The 27,108-nt window shown below is 48.7% G+C and overlaps 1 protein-coding gene, 1 long non-coding RNA gene and 1 pseudogene across 2 annotated transcripts; 2 read left to right on the forward strand and 1 right to left on the reverse strand.

The window, feature by feature from the left end:
• The first annotated feature begins 1,533 nt into the window (after positions 1 to 1,533).
• LOC130366855 (collagen alpha-2(I) chain-like) lies at positions 1,534 to 5,127 on the forward strand. Its single transcript, XM_056569231.1, has 2 exons — positions 1,534 to 2,469; positions 5,070 to 5,127. The coding sequence occupies exons 1-2, from the start codon at positions 1,636 to 1,638 to the stop codon at positions 5,103 to 5,105; spliced, it is 870 nt and encodes a 289-aa protein (XP_056425206.1). The 5' UTR covers positions 1,534 to 1,635; the 3' UTR covers positions 5,106 to 5,127.
• Positions 5,128 to 11,636: 6,509 nt separating this feature from the next.
• On the forward strand, positions 11,637 to 12,318 carry LOC130366856 (uncharacterized). Its single transcript, XR_008891952.1, has 3 exons — positions 11,637 to 11,794; positions 11,895 to 12,059; positions 12,162 to 12,318. It is a non-coding gene; the product is annotated as an uncharacterized LOC130366856 (long non-coding RNA).
• Positions 12,319 to 18,037: 5,719 nt separating this feature from the next.
• LOC130267906 (U2 spliceosomal RNA) lies at positions 18,038 to 18,175 on the reverse strand (annotated as a pseudogene).
• Positions 18,176 to 27,108: the final 8,933 nt, after the last annotated feature.

Below are 27,108 nucleotides of genomic sequence, written 5' to 3' on the forward strand. Positions count from 1 at the left end.
GACATGGGTCAGTTAAGGACAGAACTTTGTAAACTGTAGAGGAACGGTATGGACTCTGACCCATGTGCAGGAGGGGTGGTGTGGGTGAGGGCACAGTTCTAGTGTAGGGATTTCCTGTATTTATTTATTTATTAATTTTTTTTTTCTTTTTGTAGGTTTCTGTAAATAGGGTGCATATAGTTATGTTTATATACTATATTTTATTAATTTCTATTAGTGATTTTGTATCTATTTGGTTTTGTATCTACATCGTTTTATATTGTCTCATATTATAGTTATGGCAGTCGGACCAGTTGTTGTGTTATGTGTTTGTTTATTTATTTATATTTTTTATTTTTATATTTTTAATTTATTTATTTTCCCCTTTTGTTTTGTTTCCCGAGTATGGATGGTTTTGAGTCACAGCCGGGTAGTGCTAATTTTATGTTTATGTTTAAGCCAAGTTGTGCTGTTTATTTTTATTTATTTATTTCTTTATTTTTATAATTATTATTATTTATTTATTTATTTATTATAATTTTTTTATTTTTTTTTTATCCCCCCCCCCCCGAGTATGGATGGTTTGAGTTACAGCCAGGTAGTGCTAATTTTATGTTTATGTTTAAGCCAAGTTGTGCTGTTTTTATGTTCATTTTTGGTATGTGTGTCAGTGTGTTTTTGTTTGTTTGTTTTCTTTTTGCTTTGCAAAGCTGGGCTGGCCGGTTAGGCAGGGTTTTGTTTTTGATTTATATTATAGCTGGTTAAGCTTGTTTTTTGTTGTATTGGATAAGTTTTGTATTTTTATAATAAAAAGAGTGTCAGCAGAGAGCACATCCTCTGAACACAGCAGTTTCAGTGTGTGAAGTTGTCGGGTGTGTCTCCTTTGAGCTCCAGACTTCCACACAGAGAGAAGCAGCGTTTTTCACCTGCCTTCCCAGGGGTGTGGCAGGCCCCTGGGGAGAGCTTTCCTGCATGGAGCCAAGGGAGTCTCGGGCTTCTACCTCTCGTTCCCGGCTGGCGAGAGGGGGGAAGATAGCATCTACAGCCGGTTCCAAGGTCGGGGTGAGGCGTTCCAGCAGGGCCCGCAGAAATGCGGAGCCCGCTCCCCCGTCCAAACCCGAAGGACGCAAGGCTACAGCCAAGAACAGCGGACCTTCTGCTACCCCTGAACCCCAGCAATGGGGGGTACGGGGTCCAAGGGAGTCTCTGGAGATGTATGGGTCACGGATCCAATCCAAGATGGCGGAGTATGAAGAGTTGGGAAGAAAACTTAGGAGCCTGAGGGAAGACCTGAAGTTTTCACGCTACCAGGCTGACAATGCCTCTGCAGGTAAGAGGCAGAAGTTTACTGCTCAGGTGCGGGCTCTTAAGGCAAAGGTGGCTGAGGTGGAGGAGGCCAGAAGGAACATTGCTGAGGATGCAGGGTTCTTTAAGGAAAAACTTACTAACAATGAAAGATTTAAAAACCCGCATGCATGTGCAGACAGCCATGAGGACAGCAGTGAGGAGGAAGATGGAGAGGAGGAAGGTGATGGAGAGTCAGGTGAAGCTGTGGAGAGTGAGGGGGATGCTGCCCCTGGTGCATGTGACCCCCAGCCCCCCCAAGATAGCTACCCAGAGCCCTATCAAGTGGCGTTACCTTCCAGTGATGGGGAGATGGAGGATAGCTGTGAAGAGGACGCAGCTAGTGGGGGTTTGCTGAGAGCTATTGTGCAGCAGGAGTCACCTACCCGCTTTGAGGATTTTGCCTTTGGTGAAGATCTTGGCAAGAATGATGTAGTGAAGAAAAGGAAGAAGCAGAAAGTTCAGGAAACGGTATCTTTTGTTTTTCATTCATTCAAGCAGTCTGGGCCAGCTGTGAAGTTGGTTCAGGCTGCTGGGCCCCCCAAACTGCCAGACCCCGTTCCTGTCATGGACCGGGGCCAGCAAGGGGGGTACAGCATGGCGTCTGAAAAGGCTGTAGGCGCAATAGATGTGAAGCCCACCCATCCTGCCGGTAGGGAGGGGCAGGATGGGCTCATGGTGGGAAGTGGCGAGGCAAGCTATGCCGCCGCGTGCTCGGGGGGCGGTTCCCCGAGTGCTGTGGGCATTACCGGCGCTGCGGGGCACTCCCCTGTGAGGGGGGGGAGTGTCCAGGCGCCGTTGGCAGAGAATGGTGGGTCCAGGTGCTCGGGGGGCGGTCCTCCGAGTACTATATGTTCTGTGGGCGCTGCGGGGCACTCCTCTGTGAGGGAGGGGAGTGTCCGGGTGTCAGAGTCTGCTGCAGAGCCCGTGCGGACGGGCACAGCTGGCACGGTGGGGATTCCCTGCGTGTCAGAGAGTGTGGGCGGAGCTGGGGTGCGCCCGGGGGGGCAGCTCCAGACTCCAGAAGGGACATCGCCCATGGAGGAGGAGCCCTTGGCGTCAACCCCAGCAACAGCTAAGACAGCAAAGAACATTATTAAACCAGCTATACTACAAGTCCCAGCCAGCCCAGAATCTGTTAGGCAGGTAATGAGTGGAGGATGTGAGAATGCTGAGTGTAGTAGTGTTGTGGATGAGAGGAGTGCATGTGGGAGTGTAAGTGGAGTGAATGATGGTGGGACTAGTAGTGGTAAGAGTGGAAAGTCGGGTATGAATGGGAATAAAGATGGGAGTAGTGGTGTGAGTGGCTGTACTGACGGTTCTGGGTCTGGTCTGGCTGCCCCCCCGGTAGTGACTGCTTCTAGGAGCTATGCCAATGTCACTGCCGGGGGTTCAGGGGGGTCCCCATCTCTGTCCGGCTCTGGAGAACACTTGCAACAGCGCCTCCTGGAGGCTTTACGCAGGGGCGACAGGTCGATCCAGGTAGAGGGAAGGGGTGAGGTCGACCTGTCTTTCTGGATAGAGAGGCACGGTTTGGGGGCTTTCCGAGAGCGGAATGGGGAGGTGGTCTGGTCCCTCCCGACAACCGGGCAGGACAGTAACCGTAGGAATGTGGTCCGTCTGATTTGGAGGGGCGAGGATGCGTGCCCACCTCGCTCTAAAGTGGTTGAGCTCCTCCTTCAGATGGAATTCAGGGCAAGTGACATCTTTGCCCTCATTCACCCCTACGGTTCATCCGAGTTTGATGTCAGTTTCGTACGGCCAGAGGGTCTCGAACTCTTCTGGTCAAACTACGAAGTGGCAAAGAACGAGCCCGGCTGGCGGGATTTTGCCGTCAAGGCGATTTCCCGTCAGAACTCTGTCAAGAAAGTTACCGTTTTGACCCGTAACGAGTCACTTTCTTGTTATGACATTATGACCTGGCTTGGTCGGTATGGGGATGTGACGGATATGCCCAAGAAAAACTTGGATGAGCACGGGATCTGGTCCGGGGCCTGGACGTTTTCCGTCAAACTCAAGCGTTCAGGGAGTACAGTTGCCCACATTCCGTCAGCCGCCTTCCTTGGACGCGATAGGATCCAGGTCTTCTACCAGGGGCAACCCAAGGTCTGTCACAGGTGTGGCAGCCCCACCCACTTTAGCGCAGCCTGTACTGTGCAGGTCTGCGCTTTGTGTGGTGGGGTGGGTCATCTGGCCGCATCCTGTAGGCAGATCCGGTGCCACCTGTGTGGTGTCCTCGGGCACCCCTTTAGCCGTTGTCCTAGCGCCTTCGCCCGTGCGGCGGCCGCTCCGGCTGAGGAGAGCTGCGAAGTTGCCTCAGCTGGGGAGGGTACGGGCAGGGATGGGGGCGCAACAGGGCTAGTGAGGAGGAAAAAGGGCCCCGCCAAACTAAGGCGGGAGGAAAATCGTAGAAGGAATAGGGAGCTGGAGAGTGCCCAGGTGACGGGGGTAGCTTCAGCCCCTGCTCCTGAAGCTGGCCCTGTAACCGCTGAAGCCCTAGAAGAGAACGTGCTGGATGAGGAGATCAGGAGACTTCACAGAGAGAAAGGCAATATGGCCGACCCTTCCGATTCCTCCCACTATGAAAGTGTGGATGAGGAAAGTGGGGTGAGGCCCAAAAAGAAAGATAAGGGCAAAAGGAAAGGGAGAAAGAAGAGGTCAGAGCCCTCTGAAGTTCCTTGTACTACGGGGTAGGTCCAAAACGGAAGCCTGACTGCCCCCCCTCTGATTGACCTGTCAAACCGATACCTCGTCCTCGATACCATCTCCTCCCCCTCCTTGGAGGGGGAAGGTGAGGACGGGGTGCCTAGGGAGAAGGAGCCTCTGGGGGGAACTGGGCCCTGTCCTGTTGAGGCACCTTCCTCAGAGGGCAGGGCTAGACCGGAGCCGGACAGAGACGGGGACCATATGGATCAATCGGAGTGTAAAAAAAGATCCAAGAGTGGTCCTGCCCTCTCGTCTTCTTCGGGGGATGAGGGGGCAAAAAAGAAGGGAAAGAGAAAGTAAAGGGTGTGGCCGTCTAATTTAATCACCCTGTATGGCGGCACTCACCCCATTGACGCTGGCATCTATTAACTGTGCCAGTATAAAGTCAGATACGGCTAGATTCGCAGCCTTTGATTTTCTCGGCCGTGTTGAAGCCGACATTTTCCTTTTACAGGAGACCAGGTTGTCAGATCTAGCCTCTCTGGTAAAAGCCAGAAGAGAGTGGAGGCGCGGTCCCTCCCACTGGTCTCTTGCGGCTGAGCCGTATAGTGGGGTGGCGGTCCTTTTTACCGCTCCTGTTGAATGCCGACGGGTTATTGAATTAGAAATGGGGAGGTGCCTGATCTTAGATGTCTTCATGAAGGGACAAGAGCTCCGGCTCATTAACATCTACCCCCCACAAACTAAGCGGGGCCGTAAAGATCTCTTTATGAGGATTAAGCCCTTTCTTTTTACGAGTCGGCAAGTGATCTTTGGAGGGGACTTCAATAATGTCACGAGGTCCCAAGATAGGAGAGGCTCCAATGGTCCGCTGACTTGTGATAGTGTGGCACTGATTAGCATAGCTAGAGAAGCTCGCCTAGAGGACGCCCACATCCGGAGCCCCTCAGGCCACACGGGTTTCACCTATCATCAAGGTAGTCGCAGGTCTAGTATAGATAGGTTTTATTTAAAGGAGGAAGCTGTCTCTTCCGTAGTGTCCGTGGTTGAGGTGGAGTTCTCCGATCACTGTATGATTTTGTTTTCCCTGAATGTTTCAGAGACCCCCCGGATGGGAAAAGGTTATTGGAAGCTGAATTCGTCCCTCCTGGAGGAAGCGGAAGTAAGACAGTCCTTTGAGGATTTTCTTCAGAGCCAGGTACCTTTACTGGGCCTATGTAGTAGTAAGTCAGAGTGGTGGGAGATATTCAAGAAGCGGGTTGCGGGGTTCTTCCGCCAGCTCTCGAGCCTCAGGTCCCTGAACAGGTAGCGCCTGTATCAGGGTCTGAGGAGGAAACTCGAGCTTCTCGTCTCGACTGGAGGTAGCCGAGAGGATATCTCCAGAGTGAAGTCCTTGCTGATGAGGTGTCAGTACGATAGGCACACATCTTTGGTTTTTGAGAGGGATTTCGGGAAGTACCGCTCGCCCGACCCTTACAGAAACTGTAAGATGTCAGTGAGTAGTAAAGTCATTTCAGGACTGATTGATAGTACAGGATCTCTGAATCGGTCCAGATCAGGGATCTTGGAGGTCGTCAGATCCTTCTACTCGCACCTCTTGGGAAGGAAGGATCTAGATCAAGACAAGATGTCGGCTTTCCTGGCTGAAACCATTCCTGAGCCACGGGTAGACCCCTCTCTTGATGTTTTGGCAGAAGAAATCAGGGAAGAGGAAGTGAGACTGGCGATCGAGTGGCTCGCCCCTAAGAAGTCGCCAGGTCCGGATGGCTTAACATCCGAGTGGTACAGGACCTTTAAGGAGTCTTTAGCTCCCCTCTTGACTGAGGTATTCAATGAGTGTCTCTACTCGGGCACTCTGACGAATTTAATGATGAGGTCAGCCCTGATTCTTCTGTCAAAGGGTAAAGATCCCCAGCCGTATTGAGAATTGGAGGCCCATAGCTCTTCTCAATACGGACAGGAAGCTTCTGGCTAAGATACTGTTTAATCGGCTGGTGAAGTTTGCACCCCGGCTCCTTTCGGGGGCTCAGCACTGCTCTGTTCCAGGCCGAAGCACCTTAAGTGCGGTCCTTAGTGTCAGGGAGGCAGTGGAGCGGAGTAGAGCGGGTTTCTGGAAGGGGTACTTGCTGTCCCTGGATCAGGCCAAAGCGTTTGATCGGGTGAACCACGAGTACCTCTGGTCCGTCCTCCTGAGATATGGCTTACCGAGTACTTTTGTTAATTGGCTTAAGATCTTGTATGCAGGGGCAGAGAGTTTCCCACTGGTGAACGGTTGGTCTGGCCGCTGTTTTGAGGTGGGGTCCGAAGTCCGTCAGGGTTGTCCTTTGAGCCTGCTTTTATACGTGTTTGCGATCGATCCCTTCGTCCGGAGGGTAGATTGTGGGCCGTTGGCGGGAGTCAGGATGAGTCTGGCGGAGCTGGATGTCGCCCAGAGAGTGGTGGCGTACGCTGACGATGTCACTATTTTTGTCTCCTCGCGAGAGGAGGTCGATGTGGTGATGTCGGAAGTGGACCGCTACTCGGAGGCATCTGGGTCTAAGATCAACCGGGATAAGTGTGAGAGTCTCTGGCTGGGAGGGGGAGATCCCACGTTTGATCTCCCGGACACTCTTCCCGGGCCCCAAGAGTCAGCAAAAGTTTTGGGCATCATATTCGGCCAGGATGATTATCCAACCAAAAACTGGGATGGTAAGCTCCAGGATGCCGCTCAGAAGGTGGACCAATGGAAGGGTTGGTCTATGACCCTCAGGGAAAGGGTACACCTGATCAAATCGTACCTGCTCCACCTTGTTTATCTATCTGCAGCGTATGTATCTTGAAAGAAGCTTACTACATTAGAATCTACAGCCTGTTTTTCCAACTGTTATGGGGAAACAGGATGAACCTAGTCAAGAGGGAGGTTACGTACCGCACTAGGAGACTAGGGGGTTTATCTATGGTAAACCCTGTGGTGTTCTTAACCAACACCTTCTTGAAAGCTAACATCTCAAACCTCTGGTCAGAGAGGGCTTCTCCGTGGGTACTCTCCTGCAGGGAATGGTTTCGGCCTTTCTTCCAGGAATGGGAGACAGGAGGGCAAGTGAAGGACCTCCGTAAGCCCCATGGATATCTTCCGGCTTACGCTACCCCGACTCTGAAGGCGATACGTCGGTGGGGTCTGGGAGTGTGGGAGATCAGGACCCAGTGAAGGCAGTTCCTTGACAAACGGGTTTCTGTTGACCCACTTCCAGAAGCCTCTGGCGCTCAGGGACTGCCCAGGTCGGGATCTGAGGGTGGGGTTGTACCTTTTAAGCATGAAAAGGATCCCCCAGAAGTTTTGGGACTTGGCCTGGCGCTGCTTTCAGGGGAAGCTATATGTGAGGGACAATTTGAAGTGTAGGAACTCGGATTACCGGGGTGTGGGTGAGGGTACAGTTTTAGTGTAGGGTTTTTCCTAGGGTTTTCTATTGATTTTGTAGGTGTTTTCTGTAGTGCATATATTTTGTTTATATTATATTTTATTTATATAGTAAATTTAGTAATTTTGTACCTATATTGTGTTATATCTATATTGTTTCATATTGTTTCATGTTATAGCGTTATGGTAGCCGGACCAGTTGTTGTGTTGATATGTGGTTTATTTTGTTTATTTCAGTTATTTGGTCTGTTTTATGTTTTCTTTGGTATTTTCTTTAGTCCCGGATAGAGGATCCAGTTACTTTGGACGTTTTGTAAGTGAATGTATGTGTGATATGATTATTTTTATTATTTTTATTATTATTATTATTATTACAATATACATTTTTTTTTGTAATTTTTTTTTTATTTATTTATTATTTTAATATATGAGAAAAAAAATATATATAGATAGATTAAAAAAATATAAAAAATGTAAAAAATAAATTAAAAAATATATAAAAAAAATAAAATGTAAAAAAACATACAATAATTATTTTTTATTTTATTTATTTATTCATTTTTTTTTTTTTAGGTGTGCTTGCTACTTTTCTGTTTAGTTTTCTTGTTGCGTGTTCCCAAGTATGGATGGTTTTGAGTTATAGTCGGGTAATGATAACTTTTATGTTTATATTTTGACAAGCCAAGTTGTGCTATTTTATTTTATTTTATTTAGTCCGGAGGCTGCGGCGACGTTGATCGGCGGGCGGCGTAACGTGCTTCTGAAGAGGACGGCTCCCGGGATCCTACAGAAGCCGGTAAGTTGATCTGGAGGGCTACAGTCTGAGACTGTGGTCTCTAACTGTAGCCCTCCAGATGTTGCAAAACTGCAACTCCCAGCATGCCCAGACAGCTGTTTGAGCATGCTGGAATATGTAGTTTTGCAACAGCTGGAGGGCTGCAGTTTGAGACCACTATACAGTGGTCTCTAAACTATATCCCTCCAGATCTTGCAAAGCTACAACTCCTAGCATGCCCACATAGCTGTTTGTTGTCTGGGCATGCTGGGAGTTGTAGTTTTGCAACATCTGGAGGTCCACAGTTTGGAGATCACTGTGCAGTGGTTTAAAAACTGTAGCTCTCCAGATGTTGCAAAACTGCAATCCCCAGCATGCCCAGAAAGCAAACAGCTGTCTCGGCATGCTGGGAATTGTAGTTGGGTACCTCCAGCTGTTGCATAACTACATCTCCCAGCATGCCCTTCGGTGATTAGTACATGCTGGGTGTAGTTGTAGTTTTGCAACAGCTTGAGGCACACTGATTGGAAAATACTGAGTTAGGTAACAGAACCTAACTGAAGGTTTTCCAACCAGTGTGCCTCCAGCTGTTGCAAAAGTACAACTACCAGCATGCACGGTCTGTCAGTACATGCTGGTAGTTGTAGTTTTGAAACAGCTGGAGGTTTGCCCCCCCCCCATGTGAATGTACAGGGTACATTCACACAAACAGGTTTACAGTAAATTTCCTGCTTCAAGTTTGGGCTGCGGCAAATTTTTCGCTGCAGCGCAAACTCCTAGCGGGAAATTCACCGTAGCACGCCAGTGTGAATGTACCCTAAAAACACTACACTACACTAACACATAATAAAGGGTAAAACACTACATGTACACCCCCTTACACTGTCCCCCCCCAATAAAAAAGTAAAAACGTCTTGTACGGCAGGGTTTCCAAAACGGAGCCTCCAGCTGTTGCAAAACAACAACTCCCAGCATTTCTGGACAGCCACTAACTGTCCAGGCATGCTGAGAGTTTAGCAACAGCTGGAGGCACCCTGTTTGGGAATCACTGGCGTAGAATACCCCTATGTCCACCCCTGTGCAATCCCTAATTTAGTCCTCAAATGCGCATGGCGCTCTCTCACTTCGGAGCCCTGTCGTATTTCAAGGAAACAGTTTAGGGCCACATATGGGGTATCTCCGTACTCGGGAGAAATTGCACTACAAATTTTGCGGGTCTTTCTTTCCTTTTACCGCTTGTGAAAAGGAAAAGTTGGGGGCTACACCAGCCTGTTAGTGTAAAAAAAAAAAAATAATTACACTAACATGCTGGTGTTGCCCCATACTTTTTATTTCCACAAGCGGTAAAAGGAAAAAAAGACCCCCAAAATTTGTAACGCAATTTCTCCTAAGTACGGAAATACCCCAGATGTGAGCGTAAAATGCTCTGCGGGCTCACAACAAGGCTCAGGAATGAGAGCGCACCATGTACATTTGAGGCCTAAATTGGTGATTTGCACAGGGGTGGCTGATTGTACAGCGGTTCTGACAAACACAAAAAAATAAATACCCACATGTGACCCTATTTTGGAAACTACACCCCTCACCGAACGTGACAAGGGGTATAATGAGCATGAACACCCCACAGGTGTTTGACGAATTTTCATTAAAGTTGGATGGGAAAATGAAAAAATATATATTTTTTCACTAAAATGCTGGTGTTACCCTAAAATTTTCATTTTCACAAGGGAAAATAGGAAAAAAGCCCCCCCCAAATTTGTAACCCCATCTCTTCTGAGTAAGAACACACCCCATATGTGAATTTAAAGTGCTCTGCGGGTGAACTACAATGCTCAGAAGAGAAGGAGCGCCATTGGTATTTTGTAGAGAAAATTTGTCCGGAATTGAAGGCCACATGTGTTTACAAAGCCCCCATAGTGCCAGAACAATGGACCCCGGACACATGTGATTTCCATTTTGGAAACTACACCCCTCACGTAATGTAATAAGGGGTACATTGAGAATTTACGCCCCACAGGTGTCTGACAGATTTTTGGAATAGTGGTCCATAAAAATGAAAAATTAAATTTTTCATTTGCACAGCCCACTGTTCCAAAGATCTGTGGGGTGTAAATACTCACTGCACCCCTTATTAAATTCTGTGAGGGGTGTAGTTTCCAAAATGGGGTCGCATGTGGGGGGGTCCACTGTTCTGGCACCACGGGGGGCTTTGTAAACGCACATGGCCCTGACCATTCCAAACTAATTCTCTTTCCAAAAGCTCAATGGCGCTCCTCCTCTTCTGAGCATTGTAGTTCGCCAGAACTTTCACAGAAATAAAGCCGTTCACTGCGGCATCTTGGTCATTAGATCGGTCAGCCTGGTCCCAGCCGGAGTGGTTGTGGTGCAAAACTGTGCAGCTAGGAAAAAAACACCAGTAAGTGCCCGCTGCATTCACCAGCACAGAAAGCCATATATGCCAGCGGAAAGCCGCCACATAAATGCTGCACGTGCTGTATGCCGCAACTATGCAAATATATCTAGCACAGCCTGCAGCCTGTTCACACCTATTGTGAAAACATTCATTTCAGCTGGGATTACACTTGGCGTGTTTGTCATAAAAAACACCATGCTCGCTGCGGGCACATGTTAGGTTGGAATCAATAGGGTAATATGAAACACCAGACACTAATGGGGGTTTCTTCATCCTTTTATGGTGTTTTTAGGCTATCAAATCTGTGGGATGCCGAGAGCATGTTTTTTTTTTTTTTTTTTTTTTGGGGGGGGGGGGTATTTTCTCACTATTTTTTTTCTATAGAAATCCTTCAGTGAAATGATGAAAGAATCACATGACTTGTTATGAGAAAAGCCAGAGGGAAAAAAAACACCAAAGAAAAAACACTTCCTATAATAATAATAATAATAATAATAATAATAATGATGATGATGATGATAATAATAATACACATTGGGACAGATGTATGAAAACCTGTGCAGAGGTCAAGTGGACCAGTTGCCCATAGCAACCAATCAGATCGCTTCTTTCACTTTTCAGAGGCCTTTTTAAAAATGAAAGAAACTACCTGATTGGTTGCTATGGGCAACTGGTCCACTTTCCCTCTTCCCTGGTTTTGATAAATCTCTACGACCACGACCACTTTAAATCAATGGCTGCCGGGACGTCTGGCTAGTGACATCCTTCGCTTCAGACCGCAACGTCAGGGACGTCACTTGTCAGACGTCCCGGCGGCCAGCGCTGCTCATTGAGCCTACCGGAGTAGCATTGATCTATGTAAGAAACCTATGGGCCCAGGCTGTTGGGGCCACCAAATGATATTACATATACAGAATGTCTGGTTAGGAGAAACAAATATAACGCACCCACAGGGAGTGGCGCCATTTTAATAAAATTTGTCAAAAACCTTAGATAACAGTCATACAGAATATATTAGAAAGCTTTTTTGATTTTCAGCCAATCAGAGAGCAGCACTACTGAAATAGAACTCCCAGGAGGTAACAGCGTGTCACACATGTGATGTCATAACCATTGTCCACCAAAGAGCAGCACTGAGCAGAAATAACACTGCTCCTGTTCATTCTCCATCAGTGAGGGGCCGGTGCTGGACACTGTGTAGGGACGCGGGAATGCAAAGTCATACACATGACTGTGACTGGTAAGTGTTACATTGTTGTGTCCAAAAGATCTTTAGTGCAGTTCCATGTGTATTTCTATGATAAACATGTAAATAATTTATCTTTTTTTTCTTATCTTAGATGCACTATCTCCAGGACATGGAGTAGCATTTCCGGACCTACAGCAAGACGTTGGATGAAGGCATAGCCCCAGAAATAACACTGGTCCTGTTCATCAGTGAGGGGCCGGTGCTGGACACTGTGTAGGGACACGGGAATGCAAAGTCATGCACATGACTGTGACTGGTAAGTGTTACATTGTTTTGTCCAAAAGGTCTTTATTGCAGTTCCATGTGTATTTCTATGATAAACATGTAAATAATCTATCTTTTTTGTCCCCTATCTTAGATGCACTATTTCCAGGACATGGAGTAGCATTTCGGGACCTACAGCAAGACGTTGGATGAAGGCACAGGCCTAGGAATCATGCACATACACAGAAACATTTGCCCAAATTCTAGAGGTAACCTCCTTTAGTATGCCCAGAGGAAGGGCCATACAGTAGCCATGGATTCCCTACAGGTTTCCTCCCCTCTGGAGGTTTTTCCTGTCCTGAGTATTAGTTACTGTACGCTCTTTGTGAGTGATGGGAGGTTACAAAAAATCCCCTACACAAACATTTTAATAAATTATAAATAAAGTTCCCCTTTTTTTTAAACTGTTCTTTGACTTGTTCGACTCATTTATTTATTTCTGTGTGTGAAAATAGAGTTAGCAAAACATGGATGACCAAAGCTGCTCTCCTGCACGATCTGCATAATGTGGTGCAGAGAGAGGCAACTGGTGCTGGGTGGTTCAGTTTATGAGGCAAACGTAGAACACCCAGCAAGTTCCATGCACAAGCCTTTTTCTGATGAATGGGACTCATGCAGGGAACTTGCTAGGGGTCATACGGTTGCAAAGGATCAACTTTTGGGTACATGAACTGTCCCTTAAAGGGGTACTCCGCCTCTAGATATCTTATCCCCTATGTAAAGGATAGGGGATAAGATGTCTGATCAAGGGGATCCTGCTGCTGGGACCCCAGCAATCTCTATGCAGCAACCAAAATTCTAAATAGTATGTTTAGATCACTGGTTCCTGTGGCAGAATTTGTGACATCATGCCACACCTTCTTGTGACATCACACCACCTCCCATAGACATAAATGGAAAGGGCGTGGTGTGAGGTCACGACCCGCACCACGAGAACCCAGAGTTCTAAATATATTATTTGGAACGCCGGGTGCTGCATGAAGATCGCGGGGGTCCCAGTGATCAGTCATCTTTTGTCCTATCCTTAAGGTAGGGGATAAGATATCTAGGGGCGGAGTACCACTTTAAGGAATTAGAGAGTGTAGGCATGCCTTACTTTTTTTTTTTTTAAAGCCGAGGAACGTGCTCTCGATTCACCCAAAGTGCAAGAAAAAGTGCAAACGTGTTACACTAAAAAAACATGCACAAAGGATGCGGTCTATCGCAAGCCCTTCTCCGATAGGAGAGAGGCCCCCCAACAAACCTTACCCTTCACCTCCGGACCAAAAGGTACCTGCGACGTTCCAGGTTCAATGTCCCTTTTCGCCGAAGCTACTAGGGGACCACAAATGCTCCCGGCATCCCCCTTGGCGTTAGCCAAGATATTTGCCCGCAGAGCCGATAACGGTAGGTACCCTGCCAAAGCAGGAGTACCCGGGGTGTTTGCAGGGAGGTGTGGAACCTAATGGCCACACACCTCCCCTAGACCGCCAGGAGGGACACCCAGAAGGGCTACCGCATCCTGACAAATCCTGTGAACACACAACACGCAAAAAGTGACACAGTGAGACAAAAAGAAATAAATAAGTGAATGTGTGCAGATATACTGCCCGGACATCCGGCCGGATCTATAAAAATTTCTCTGATCCTAGCCAGAAGGCCGGGAATCAAGAGGTGAGTGCCACAAGGTAGACTTGTGCATTAGAAAAAGTTTTGTTTCATTTCGTTTCGTTTTTTCGTTTTGGAAAAAAATTTTGGTTCGGCAATATTTTCGGTTTAGATTTTTCGGATACATTCGGTATTCGGGTATTCGGGTTGATTTTTTTCAGATACATTCGGTATTCGGGTACATTCGGTAAATTTTTTATTTTTTTTTGGACTTTAGCGATCCTAAAAAAATATGGCCATACCTTTTTTATTAAAATTTTGTAGGGTACCATAAAAAAATCATAATAAGAAAGATACAGTAGTGATGGAAAAAATTGTATCTAACGAAATGTATCTTTTTTATTATGAAATGTTTATTCATTTTTAAACAGGGATCAATTTATGTGAGCGGGTAAAGCACTAAAAATGCAGCCGACAATAGTAAAAATGTAGTGTGTGCGTGTTTTTCACTTTTTTATAAAACATTTTTTAGGTAGTACTACTACTCTCAGCATGGAACACACTCTTCCATGATGGGAGTAGTAGTTACCTGTACTAATTGACAGATCGCAGGGGTCCCTTGCGATCCTCTTGTATAATGTATAGATGCGGCGGCTGCTCTTCTATGGTCCCCTGCACTCACGTATATATACACATATTCATATTTCCCGCAGAGCTGTGATTGGCCAGATGGTTCCAGCCAATCACAGCTCTCTGTGAGAAATAGGAATATGTGTATATATATGGCCGTGCAGGGGACCATAGGAGAACGGCCGCCGCATTCATACATTATACTGGAGGATCGCAGCGGCTGTCAGGATTGATACCCGCAGTGATCTTTCCTTTACTACAAGTACTACCACTCCCAACATGGAGTACACTCTGCTCCATGCTGGGAGCTGTAGTACCTGCATTAATAGACAGATCGCAGCGGGTGTCAGAAGTTACACTTGCTGCGATATGTCTATTAATGCAGGTACTACAGCTCCCAGCATGGAGCAGAGTGTACTCCATGTTGGGAGTGGTAGTACTTGTAGTAAGGAACAGATCCCAGGGATGTCACTTCTCATGACACCCGCTGCGATCCTCCTGATGTGAATGTCGGGATCAGCTGTTCTCAGGGCTACAGAGCCGGGAGAACAGCTGACGCTGAGCCGTAGGTATACATCGTATATCTACTGCCCAGCAAGAACTTACAGTGAGCCTGCAATGTGTATACAGTATACACATTGCTGGCTCACTTAACCCCTTGCTGAGCTGTGCGCTATGCGCAAGCCCAGCAAGGGAAGAGTTAACTTACACTGCTGGACAGTGTAGGTTAACCCTTTGGGCGGTATACACTATATACAGCTATCTATAGATAGCTGTATACAGTGTATACAGAAGACGAAGTCCAGCTTACTTCCCCCGAGTCCCGGGCAGGTCCGTGTAGCTCCGCCCCCTAGTGATGACGTCATTAGGGGCGGAGCTACAGAAGGGAACAGGGCTAGTTTATCTGAAGCTCTGTTCACATTGTACGTTTTGTATAATGTGAACAGACCCTTCTGGCAGTGTCTACCCAGACAGGGAGACTCCAGCTGTTGCTAAACTACAACTACCAGCATGCCCAGACAGCCAAAGGCTGTCTGGGCATGCTGGGAGTTGTAGTTGTGCACCAATTGGTGGCTCCCTGTTTGGGTAGACATTGCATCATGGGTGCTCTCCCCAGCGGACAGCGCCAAAAATGTCATAACCAATTTTTTGTGTTTTTTTTCTTCTCGTTTCAGATCCGTGTATGCAGAGGATTACTGCGGATTCGATGGATTACGGTGGATTTTTTATTTTTTTTTCCTTTAATAAAATGGTTAACGAGGGCTGTGGGGGAGTGTTTTTTTTAAATAAAATAATTTTTCCAATGTGTTGTGTTTTTTTTTATTTTTATTGAATTTTCAGGGTTAGTAGTGGAAGCTGTCTTATTGACTGAATCCATTACTAGGCCAGGGCTTAGTGCTAACCCCCAATTATTACCCCGGTACCCACCGCCACAGGGGTGCCGGGAAGAGCCAGTACCAACAGGCCCGGAGCTGTTGCTGTTTGGTTGGTATTGTGCTGAGAATGAAAATACGGGGAACCCTATGCGTTTTTTTTTTAAATTTAAATAAAAAAAAAATAAAAAATAAAAACGCATAGGGTTCCCCGTATTTTCATTCTCAGCACAATACCAACCAAACAGCAACAGCCTGACGTTACCAGTGTGGGCGAGGACCATTGTTACTGGCCCTCCCCAGCCTAAATAACGCCAGCCTGTTACCGCCTAGGCCCAGGAGCGCCATTTTTGACGCTCCGGGCCTGTTGGTACCGGCTCTTCCCGGCACCCCTGTGGCGGTGGGTACCGGGGTAATAATTGGGGGTTAGCGCTAGCTGTTTTTGTGGCGAGCACTAAGCCCTGGCCTAGTAATGGATTCCGTCAATAAGACAGCTTCCACTACTAACCCTGAAAATTCAATAAAAAAAAAAAACACAACACATTGGAAAAATTATTTTATTTAAAAAAGCACTCCCCCACAGCCCTCGTTAACCATTTTATTAAAGGAAAAAAAAATAATCCGCCGTAATCCATCGAATCCGCAGTAATCCTCTGCATACACGGATCTGAAACGAAAAAAAACACAAAAAAAATGGTTATGACATATCTGGCGCTGTCTGCTGGGGAGAGCACCCATGATGCAATGTCTACCCAAACAGGGAGCCACCAATTGGTGCAAAACTACAACTCCCAGTATGCCCGGGACTCGAGGGAAGTAAGCTGGACTTCGTCTTCTGTATACACTGTATACAGCTATCTGTAGATAGCTGTATATAGTGTATACCGCCCAAAGGGTTAACCTACACTGTCCAGCAGTGTAAGTTAACTCTTCCCTTGCTGGGCTTGCGCATAGTGCACAGCTCAGCAAGGGGTTAAGTGCGCCAGCAATGTGTATACTATATACACATTGCAGGCTCACTGTAAGTTCTTGCTGGGCAGTAGATATACGATGTATACCTACGGCTCAGCGTCAGCTGTTCTCCCGGCTCTGTAGCCCTGAGAACAGCTGATCCCGACATTCACATCAGGAGGATCGCAGCGGGTGTCAGGAGGAGTGACATCCCTGGGATCTGTCCCTTACTGCAGGTACTAATACTCCCAACATGGAGAACACTCTGCTCCATGCTGGGAGCTGTAGTACCTGCATTAATAGACATATCGCAGCAAGTGTAACTTCTGACACCCACTGCGATCTGTCTATTAATGCAGGTACTACAGCTCCCAGCATGGAGCAGAGTGTACTCCATGTTGGGAGTAGTCGTACTTGTAGTAAAGGAAAGATCACTGCGGGTATCACTCCTGACAGCCGCTGCGATCCTCCAGTATAATGTATGAATGCGGCGGCCGTTCTCCTATGGTCCCCTGCATGGCCGTATATATACACATATTCCTATTTCTCACAGAGAGCTGTGATTGGCTGGAATGATCTGGCCAATCACAGCTCTGCGGGAAATATGAATATGTGTATATATACGTGAGTGCAGGGGACCATAGAAGAGCAGCCGCCGCATCTATACATTATACAAGAGGATCGCAAGGGACCCCTGCGATCTGTCAATTAGTACAGGTAACTACTACTCCCATCATGGAACAGGGTGTTCCATGCTGGGAGTAGTAGTACTACCTAAAAAATATTTTTTTTTAAAGTGAAAAACACGCACACACTACATTTTTACTATTGTCGGCTACATTTTTAGTGCTTTACCCGCTCACATAAATTGATCCCTGTTTAAAAATGAATAAACATTTCATAATAAAAATGATACATTTCGTTAGATACAATTTTTTTCATCACTACTGTATCTTTTTTATTATGATTTTTTTATGATACCCTACGAAATTTTAATAAAAAAAGGTATCTCCATAATTTTATAGGATCGCTAAAGTCCAAAAAAAGAATAAAAAGATTTACCGAATGTTCTGGAAATAACGAATGTATTCGTTACTTTGCTATTCGTATTGTCGTGGCAATTCGGGAATGTTCAAAATATGTTTTCGTGCATTCGGATCGGTCCGAATGCACGAAAACGGTAAAATTCGGTAAATTAGACATTCGTGCCGAACCGAATTGCACATGTCTACCACAAGGTGAAGAGATTATGGTGCCCGTGCTTCAACTCAGTGAGCCTATCCTCCCAGTGAGCTTCGGCACCTCGGGGTCACCACTCCCCGAGGCACAAAAGTACCTCGGCTCTAGACCCTCTCAGCCTCATGGCGAGACCCGGAGGGAACAGGTCACATCGGGGCAGCCGTCGAGCTGATTCCTCAGAACCAGCCCCGGAAAGCCCTGGTACACCTGCATCCTTCATGCAGCACCCATCCCCACCAGCCCCATACCGGCGTCACCGTACACCGACATGAAAAACTGTTAAGAACAGATACTACACTTGATCTTAGCCAAAAGGCCGAGAAGCGAACAAACAGCAAGTTCCATGCACAAGCCTTTTTCTGATGAATGGGACTCATGCAGGGAACTTGCTAGGGGTCATACGGTTGCAAAGGATCAACTTTTGGGTACATGAACTGTCCCTTAAAGGGGTACTCCGCCTCTAGATATCTTATCCCCTATGTAAAGGATAGGGGATAAGATGTCTGATCAAGGGGATCCTGCTGCTGGGACCCCAGCAATCTCCATGCAGCAACCAAAATTCTAAATAGTATGTTTAGATCACTGGTTCCTGTGGTAAGATTCGTGACATCATGCCACACCTTCTTGTGACATCACACCACCTCCCATAGACATAAATGGAAAGGGCGTGGCGTGAGGTCATGACCCGCACCACGAGAACCCAGAGTTCTAAATATATTATTCAGAACGCCGGGTGCTGCATGAAGATCGCGGGGATCCCAGTGATCAGTCATCTTTTGTCCTATCTTTAAGGTAGGGGATAAGATATCTAGGGGCGGAGTACCACTTTAAGGAATTAGAGAGTGTAGGCATGCCTTACAAGCAGGTAGAAAAAGAACAGCTGGGAGAAATGACAGGACACGAAGCAATGTTTGGCTGGGACTGATTTTGGGTGTGTTCTGGCCAATTAAAGGAGAACTATGGCAAAAATTAACTTATCCCCTATCCATGGGTTATGGGATAAGTAGCTGATCGTGCGGGGTCCCCCTGCAATACCTGGGAAGAGACCCGTCGCTCAGTGAGAAGCGCTCGCTGCAGACGTCAAATCTCAATTTCCCTGAACCCCCCCCCCTTCCTTCATGTCCACCACAGACGCCCCCAGACTGCTGTCTCTTACAGAGTTTTATGCCCAGAAATGGTTGGCTACTCACTTTGTCAGTAGATTCTCATCCTAAATATGAAGACAATCGGGGAAATGTACCTGTGGAGAGGAAATGTTGTCCAGTTGCTCTAAGCAACCAATCAGATCACTTCTTTTATTTTTCAGAGGTCTTCTCAAGAATGAAAGAAGCAATCTGATTGGTTGCTGTGGGCAACCTGATGAAAACATCTTTTTTTTCTTTAACAACTACAGTACTACAACTCCCATTGTAGTGTGTCTGTTCAACCTGTGCCTCCTCCGACCCTGACCTTTAGGGGGGCACAGACGGACCACACTGGGGGTTGTAGTACTTTCATTTTTACAGTTCCCCTATAACTCTGCAGCTTTGGTAGAAGTATGAGGCTCAGCCTTAGAGTCAGTGTATCTGGCTGCTCCGGTGTTCTTCTATTTTACAGCCTGGACCCTGTTCTCCTCCACACTGGTCCCTGTGGTCCGGTCAGATGGTTCTGGACTGGGGCTGAACGGTTGCTTGAGGGATTTAGTGGCACATTTTTTTGGGACTTCAGTTGTTGGATGACCTCTCTCTTCAGTGGCTGCTGATATTCGTAGTACAGAATTTACAGGTGTTACGTAAAAGGGGTACTCCAGGGGAAATTTTTTTTAATTTTTTTTTAAATCAACTGGTGCCAGAAAGTTAAACAGATTTGTAAATTACTTCTTAAAAATCTTAATCCTTACAGTACTTATCAGCTGCCGTATGCTATAGAGGAAGTTGTATAGTTCTTTTCGGTCTGACTACAGTGCTCTCTGTGAGTAGGAGCAAATCTCCATAGTAAACTTCTCCTACTCCAGACAGTTCCTGACATGGACAGAGGTGTCAGCAGAGAGCACTTCCTGTGGAACACAGCAGCTGTTGGGTGTGTCTGACTTCCAGAGTTTTCCAGAGAGAGAGGATTGTAGCAGTGTTTCCTACAGCCATTTCCCCAGGAGGGTGGCAGCTTCCTTGGGAGAGACTCCTGCTATGGAGCCCCAGACTTCCACCCCTCGAACTAGGCCGGCAGGGGGTGGGAGTGAGAGAGCTACGGCCGATTCCCAGGACAGGGTGAGAAGATCCAGCAGGCTCCGCAGTAATGTGGAGCCCACTCCCCAGTCCGTCGCTGGAAACCGCAAGGCGTCCGATAAGAAGTTTATGATTATGTCTTCGGGGACTGTGTCTGATATTATGGAACCCCAGCAATGAGGGGTGAAGGGTCCCAGGGAGTCGCTAGCTACTTTCGGTTCCCGCATGCAGACAAATCTAGTAGAATATGAGCAGCTGGGGAAAAAGCTGAAAATCATAAGGGAAGACCTGAGGTTTGCTCGCTACAAAACAGATAACTCTGCCAAGGCTATGAGGGCTAAGTTTGCTGCCAGGGTGTGTCAGCTGAAGGCAGAGGAGCAGAAGGTGGTGAGAGCCCGAATGCTGATTGTAGCGGGAGCGGCCATGTTTAAAGAAAAATTGAAGAATGAAGACCGCTATAAAACCATGCGGACCCCTGTGAAGGAGGAAGAGGATAGTCAGGGGGAGGAAGAGTGCTTGTGTGTCACGGAGGAGAAGATGGAGGAAGGTGGTGAGGGAGATGGCGGCAGTGAGGGTGATGAGAGTGAGGGGGATGTGTGATACCCTGTGTACCCCTAAGACCTCTGTCACCCCGAGTGCGGATTACATCAACCCTGCCCAAGTCGCCTTACCAGCCACCTCTGAGGAAAGTGACAGTAATGATGGCGGTGACAGTGGACTGGTCTGTGGGGGGCTCTTGCGGGCCATAGTGATGCAATAGTCACCCACCCATCTGGAAAATTTCAGTTTTGGCCAGGACCTGGGCCCTGAGGAGAGGAAGAGGAAGAAAAAGAAGAAGAAAAAAAAGGCTGAGGAGCAGATAAAGTTTGTTTTCTCTCCTATCCAGCAGTCTGGGCCACCTGAAATGTTGGTTCAGGCTGCTGGGCCCCCCACCCTGCCAGATCCCGCTTCTGCTGTGGAATGGGACCAGCACGGGGGGTACAGTGCTGCATCCAATATGGCCGCGGGTGCTACAGTCAAGCCTCCTGCTGGTAGGGAAGAGCAGGAAGGGCTAATAGTGGGCAATAGCTATGCGGCAGTTTGCAAGGGGAGCGGTTCCCCGAGTATTGTGAGCAATGTTACTAGCCCTGCGGGGCACTTCTCTGAGAGGGGGGGGAGTGTCCAGGCGCCTGAGGTGTGTGGTGAGATCTTCTGCTCGGGGGGCGGTCCCCTGGGCGCTGCTAGTAGTGTCGGTGCTGCGGGGCACTCCCCTGAGAGGGGGGGGAGCGTCCAGGTGTAAGAACCTGCTGCTGAGCCCGTGCGGTTGGGCGCAGTGTGTGGCGCAGGCACTGCAGGGATCTCCCCTGTGAGAGAGGGGAGTCCCTGCGCATCAGTGGCAGGAGGAGTGGTGGAGGTGCGCCTGGAGGGGCAGCCTCAGCTTCGGGAGGTGATGTCGGCGGTGACATCTCGAATAGAGGAGGAGTCAGGGTCGCCGACAATGGCAGCCGCCGGTGACCTGAAAATGTACAAAAAGGCCAAGCTAAAGCATGTCCAGGCTAGCCCAGAGGTAGTGGGTGAAGCAGCTGCTGATCCCAAAAATATTGTCAATAAAAGCAATGTTAATACAAGGTGTGTGAAAGATGGGAGAGGTAGTGCTGTGGATAAGAGGGGTGTATGTGGCAGTGGTAGTGGTGCAAATGGGAGGAGTGGTAGTGGTGCAGATGGGAGGAGTGGTAGTGGTGTAGATGGGAGGAGTGGTAGTGGTGTGAATGAGAGTGGTGATAGTGGAGTGAATGAGAGGAGTGGTAGTGGTGCAGATGGGAGGAGTGGTAGTGGAGTGATCGGGAGGAGTGGCAGTGAAGTGAATAAGAGTGGTGATAATGAAGTGAATAGGAGGGGTGGTAGTGGTGTGAATGAGAGGAGTGGTAGTGGTGCAGATGGGAGGAGTAGTGTTGCGAATGAGAGTAGTAGTAGTGGTGTGGATGGTAGGAATAAGAGTGGCTTTTGTGGCAGTACAGGTGGCCTAGGCGGGGATGTAGGGACGGTGTCTGGTCCGGCTGCCCCCCCCCCGGTCGTCAGGAGTTATGCAAGTGTGGCGGCTGGGGTTTCAGTAGGATCTTTACCTCCTGCATCTGGTGAAGGTCAGTTGCAACGGCGCCTCCTGGAGGCACTAAAGAGAGGAGAAAGGACGCTCCAGGTAGAGGGAAAGGAGATGGGCCTGTCTTTTTGGGTGGAGAGACATGGTCTGGGAGCGTTCCGAGAGAGGAATGGGGAGACCGTATGGTCCCTCCAGACACCCGGGCAGGAGGTAGGTTGCAGGAATGTGGCCCGTTTGGTCTGGAAAGGCGAAGATGCGTGCCCCCAAAGGGGCATGGTGGTGGAGCTTCTTTTCCAGATGGGTTTCAGGGCTGGGGACATCTTTGCCCTGATCCACCCCTTCGGCTCCTCCGAGTTTGACGTCAGCTTTGTTAGGCCGGAAGAACTAGATCTCTTTTGGTCTAATTATGAGCTGATGAAAAACGAGCCCGGATGGCGAGATTTCGCTGTAAAAGCGGTATCTCGCCAGAGTATGGTAAAGAAAGTGACCGTTTTGACCCGTAACGAGTCACTTTCTTGTTATGACATTATGACCTGGCTGGGCAGGTACGGGGAGGTGACGGACGTCCCCCGGAAGAACTTTGACGAGCACAATATATGGTCTGGGGCCTGGACGTTTTCCGTTCGTCTCAGGCGTTCAGGGAACATGGTCACCCACATCCCTTCGGCCGTCTTTCTGGGACGCGACAGGATTCAGATCTTCTACCAGGGGCAGCCGAGGCTGTGTCACAGGTGTGGTGACCCAAACCACTTTAGTGCCAACTGCACTCAGCAGATATGCGCCCTCTGCTGTGCGGTGGGTCATCTGGCGGCCACCTGTGGGCAGATCGGTGTAACTTGTGTGGTGACTTAGGTCACCCGTTCAGCCGGTGTCCACGCTCGTTCTCTAACACTGTGACCGCCCCGGCTGGGGAGAGCCTAACGGTTGCCCCTGCGGGGGAGGGGACTAGTGGAGGAGAGGGGGCACCAAAGCCAGTGAAGGAAAAACCTAAGACCCCCTCTATGCGGAGGCGAGAGGAGAAGCGCAGGTTTGAGAGGGCCCTTGAGAATGCCCAGGTGCCAGGGGTGGCTCGGGGTCCCACTCCAGACACTGGCTCAGAAGGAGGTCAGAATAACTCTGAGGCTTTGGGTGGGGCCGAACTGGATGAGGAGATAGGGAGACTGCGTAGGGAAGAAGGTCAAGATGCTCCTTCCTCCAGTCATGCCTCTGAATCCGAAACTGTGGATGAGGAGGAGAAGGAGGGGCAGACAGTAAATGGTGGCCAGGAAAAGAAGAAGAGGAGGAAGAAGGGTAAGAGTAAGGCAGCGCCGTCCTCTTCAGTTGTAGCCTCAGACCATAGAAGGAACAACTCAGTCTCTGACCCTCTGATCGTCCTTTCAAATCGATATGAGGCCCTTGGGGATACCATCTCCCCTCCTCTTCTCGAGGGTCCGGAGGCAGTGCGGCCTCCAGGAGGTGCTGAGCCTCCATCCTCTGGGGCAGTTTCCTCAGGGGCTGAGGTAACACCAGATGCTGAAGGTAAAGATCCTGGGATGGATATATCCCTGAGTTTAAAAAGAGGCAAAGGGTCTTCTTCCGATTCAGATGGGGGTGGAGGGAAGGAGAGGAAGAAGGTTTAAGGGGTGAGGCCATCTAACTCAATCACCCAGGATGGCGGCACTCACCCCACTGACGTTGGCATCCATTAACTGTGCCAGCATAAAATCAGATACGGCTAGATTCGCAGCCTTTGATTTTCTCGGCCGTGTTGAAGCCGACATTTTCTTTTTACAAGAGACCAGGTTGTCAGATCTAGCCTCCCTGGTAAAAGCCAGAAGAGAGTGGAGGCGTGGTCCCTCCCACTGGTCTCTTGCGGCTGAGCCGTATAGTGGGGTGGCGGTCCTTTTTACCGCTCCTGTTGAATGCAGATGGGTTATTGAGTTAGAAATGGGGAGGTGCCTGATCTTAGATGTCTTCATGAAGGGATAAGAGCTCCGGCTCATTAACATCTACGCCCCGCAAACTAAGCGGGGCCGTAAAGATCTCTTTATAAGGATTAAGTCCTTTCTTTTTACGAGTCGGCAAGTGATCTTTGGAGGGGACTTCAATAATGTCACGAGGTCCCAAGATAGGAGAGGCTCCAATGGTCCGCTGACTTGCGATAGTGTGGCACTGATTAGCATAGCTAGAGAAGCTCGCCTAGAGGACGCCCACATCCGGAGCCCCTCAAGCCACATGGGTTTCACCTATCATCAAGGTAGTCGCAGGTCTAGAATAGATAGGTTTTATTTAAAGGAGGAAGCCGTATCTTCCGCAGTGTCCGTGGTTGAGGTGGAGTTCTCCAACCACTGTATGATTTTGTTTTCCCTGAATGTTTCAGAGACCCCCCGGATGGGAAAAGGTTTTGGAAGCTGAATTTGTCCCTCCTGGAGGAAGCGGAGATAAGACAGTCCTTTGAGAATTTTCTTCAGAGTCAGGTACCTTTACTGGGCCTATGTAGTAGTAAGTCAGAGTGGTGGGAGATATTCAAGAAGCGGGTTGCGGGGTTCTTCCGCCAGCTCTCGAGCCTCAGGTCCCTGAACAGGTATCGCCTGTATCAGGGTCTGAGGAGGAAACTCGAGCTTCTTGTCTCGACTGGAGGTAGCCGTGAGGATATCTCCAGAGTGAAATCCTTGCTGATGGGGTGTCAGTACGATAGGCACGCATCTTTGGTTTTTGAGAGGGATTTCGGGAAGTACCGCTCGCCTGACCCTTACAGAAACTGTAAGATGTCAGTGAGTAGTAAAGTCATTTCAGGACTGATTGATAGTACAGGATCTCTGAATCGGTCCAGACAAGGGATCTTGGAGGTCGTCAGATCCTTCTACTCGCACCTCTTGGGAAGGAAGGATCTAGATCAAGACAAGATGTCGGCTTTCCTGGCTGAAACCATTCCTGAGCCAGGGGTAGACCCCTCTCTTGATGTTTTGGCAGAAGAAATCAGGGAAGAGGAAGTGAGACTGGCGATCGAGGGGCTCGCCCCTAAGAAGTCGCCAGGTCCGGATGGCTTAACATCCGAGTGGTACAGGACCTTTAAGGAGTCTTTAGCTCCCCTCTTGACTGAGGTATTCAATGAGTGTCTCTCCTCGGGCACTCTGCCGAAGTCAATGAGGAGGTCAGCCCTGATTCTTCTCTCAAAGGGTAAAGATCTCAGCCGAATTGAGAATTGGAGGCCCATAGCTCTTCTCAATACGGACAGGAAGCTTCTGGCCAAGATACTGTTTAATCGGCTGGTGAAGTTTGCACCCCGGCTCCTTTCGGGGGCTCAGCACTGCTCTGTTCCAGGCCGAAGCACCTTAAGTGCGGTCCTTAGTGTCAGGGAGGCAGTGGAGCAGAGTAGTACTGGTTCCTGGAAGGGGTACTTGCTGTCCCTGGATCAGGCCAAAGCGTTTGATCGGGTGAACCACGAGTACCTCTGGTCCATCCTCCTGAGATATGGCTTACCGAGTACTTTTGTTAATTGTCTTAAGATCTTGTATGCAGGGGCAGAGAGTTTCCCACTGGTGAACGGTTGGTCTGGCCGCTCTTTTGAGGTGGGGTCCGGAGTCCGTCAGGGTTGTCCTTTGAGCCTGCTTTTATACGTGTTTGCGATCGATCCCTTTGTCCGGAGGGTAGATTGTGGGCCGTTGGCGGGAGTCGGGATGAGTCTGGCGGAGCTGGATGTCGCCCAGAGAGTGGTGGCGTACGCTGACGATTTCACTATTTTCGTCTCCTCGCGAGAGGAGGTCGACGTGGTGATGTCGGAAGTGGACCGCTACTCGGAGGCATCTGGGTCTAAGATCAACCGGGATAAGTGTGAGAGTCTCTGGCTGGGAGGGGGAGATCCCACGTTTGATCTCCCGGACACCCTTCCAGGGCCCCAAGAGTCAGCAAAAGTTTTGGGCATCATATTCGGCCAGGATGATTATCCCACCAAAAACTGGGATGGTAAGCTCCAGGATGCCGCTCAGAAGGTGGACCAATGGAAGGGTTGGTCTATGACCCTCAGGGAAAGGGTACACCTGATCAAATCGTACCTGCTCCCCTTGTTTATCTATCTGGGCAGCGTATGTATCTTGCCAGAAGCTTACTACACTAGGATCTACAGCCTGTTTTTCCAACTGTTATGGGGAAACAGGATGAACCTAGTCAAGAGGGAGGTTATGTACCGCACGAGGAGACTAGGGGGTTTATCTATGGTAAACCCTGTGGTGTTCTTAACCAACACCTTCTTGAAAGCTAACATCTCAAACCTCTGGTCAGAGAGGGCTTCTCCGTGGGTACTCTCCTGCAGGGAATGGTTTCGGCCTTTCTTCCAGGAATGGGAGACAGGAGGGCAAGTGAAGGACCTCCGTACGCCCCATGGATATCTTCCGGCTTATGCTACCCCGACTCTGAAGGCGATACGTCGGTGTGGTCTGGGAGTGTGGGAGATCAGGACCCAGTCAAGGCAGTTCCTTGACAAACGACTTGACCAACTTCCAGAAGCCTCTGGCGCTCAGGGACTGCCCAGGTCGGGATCTGAGGATGGAGTTGTACCTTTTAAACATGAAAAGGATCCCCCAGAAGTTTTGGGACTTGGCCTGGCGCTGCTTTCAGGGGAAGCTATATGTGAGGGACAATTTGAAGTGTAGGAACTCTGATGACCGGGGATGTCCCCGAGAAGAGTGCGGGGACACGCTGGAAAGCATGGACCATTTCCTGCTTCATTGTCCCTTTAATATAGGGGTTTACAACAGGGTGGGTGCTTCCATCGGCTGGAATCAACTTGCCGGCCTGGGCTTATGGGGCATTCAGGAACCTGGGTGGCCAAGATCGGGGCACTTTATACTTAGTTAGTTTAGTGGTTAGGTACTACACGTGGAATGCACGGTGCTTAGTGTCGACCCAACAGAAAATCCTCTCCGAGGTGGAGGTCTGTAGGAACATCATCGGTGACCTCGGGAAGATCAGGTCTTTGGAGTATGGCAGTCTTGGTAACAGTAG

Source organism: Hyla sarda, chromosome 4 (genome assembly GCF_029499605.1).
Source record: "Hyla sarda isolate aHylSar1 chromosome 4, aHylSar1.hap1, whole genome shotgun sequence".
Classification (NCBI taxonomy): domain Eukaryota; kingdom Metazoa; phylum Chordata; class Amphibia; order Anura; family Hylidae; genus Hyla; species Hyla sarda.

What these genes read in the sequence shown, in the direction of transcription:
- LOC130366855 (XM_056569231.1), top strand. Translation starts at nt 1,636, where the DNA reads ATGGAGGATAGCTGTGAAGAGGACGCAGCTAGTGGGGGTTTGCTGAGA. An exon ending in GCCCAGAATCTGTTAGGCAG is followed by an intron (nt 2,470 to 5,069) that starts GTAATGAGTGGA and finishes TGAATGTTTCAG; the next exon opens with AGACCCCCCGGATGGGAAAA.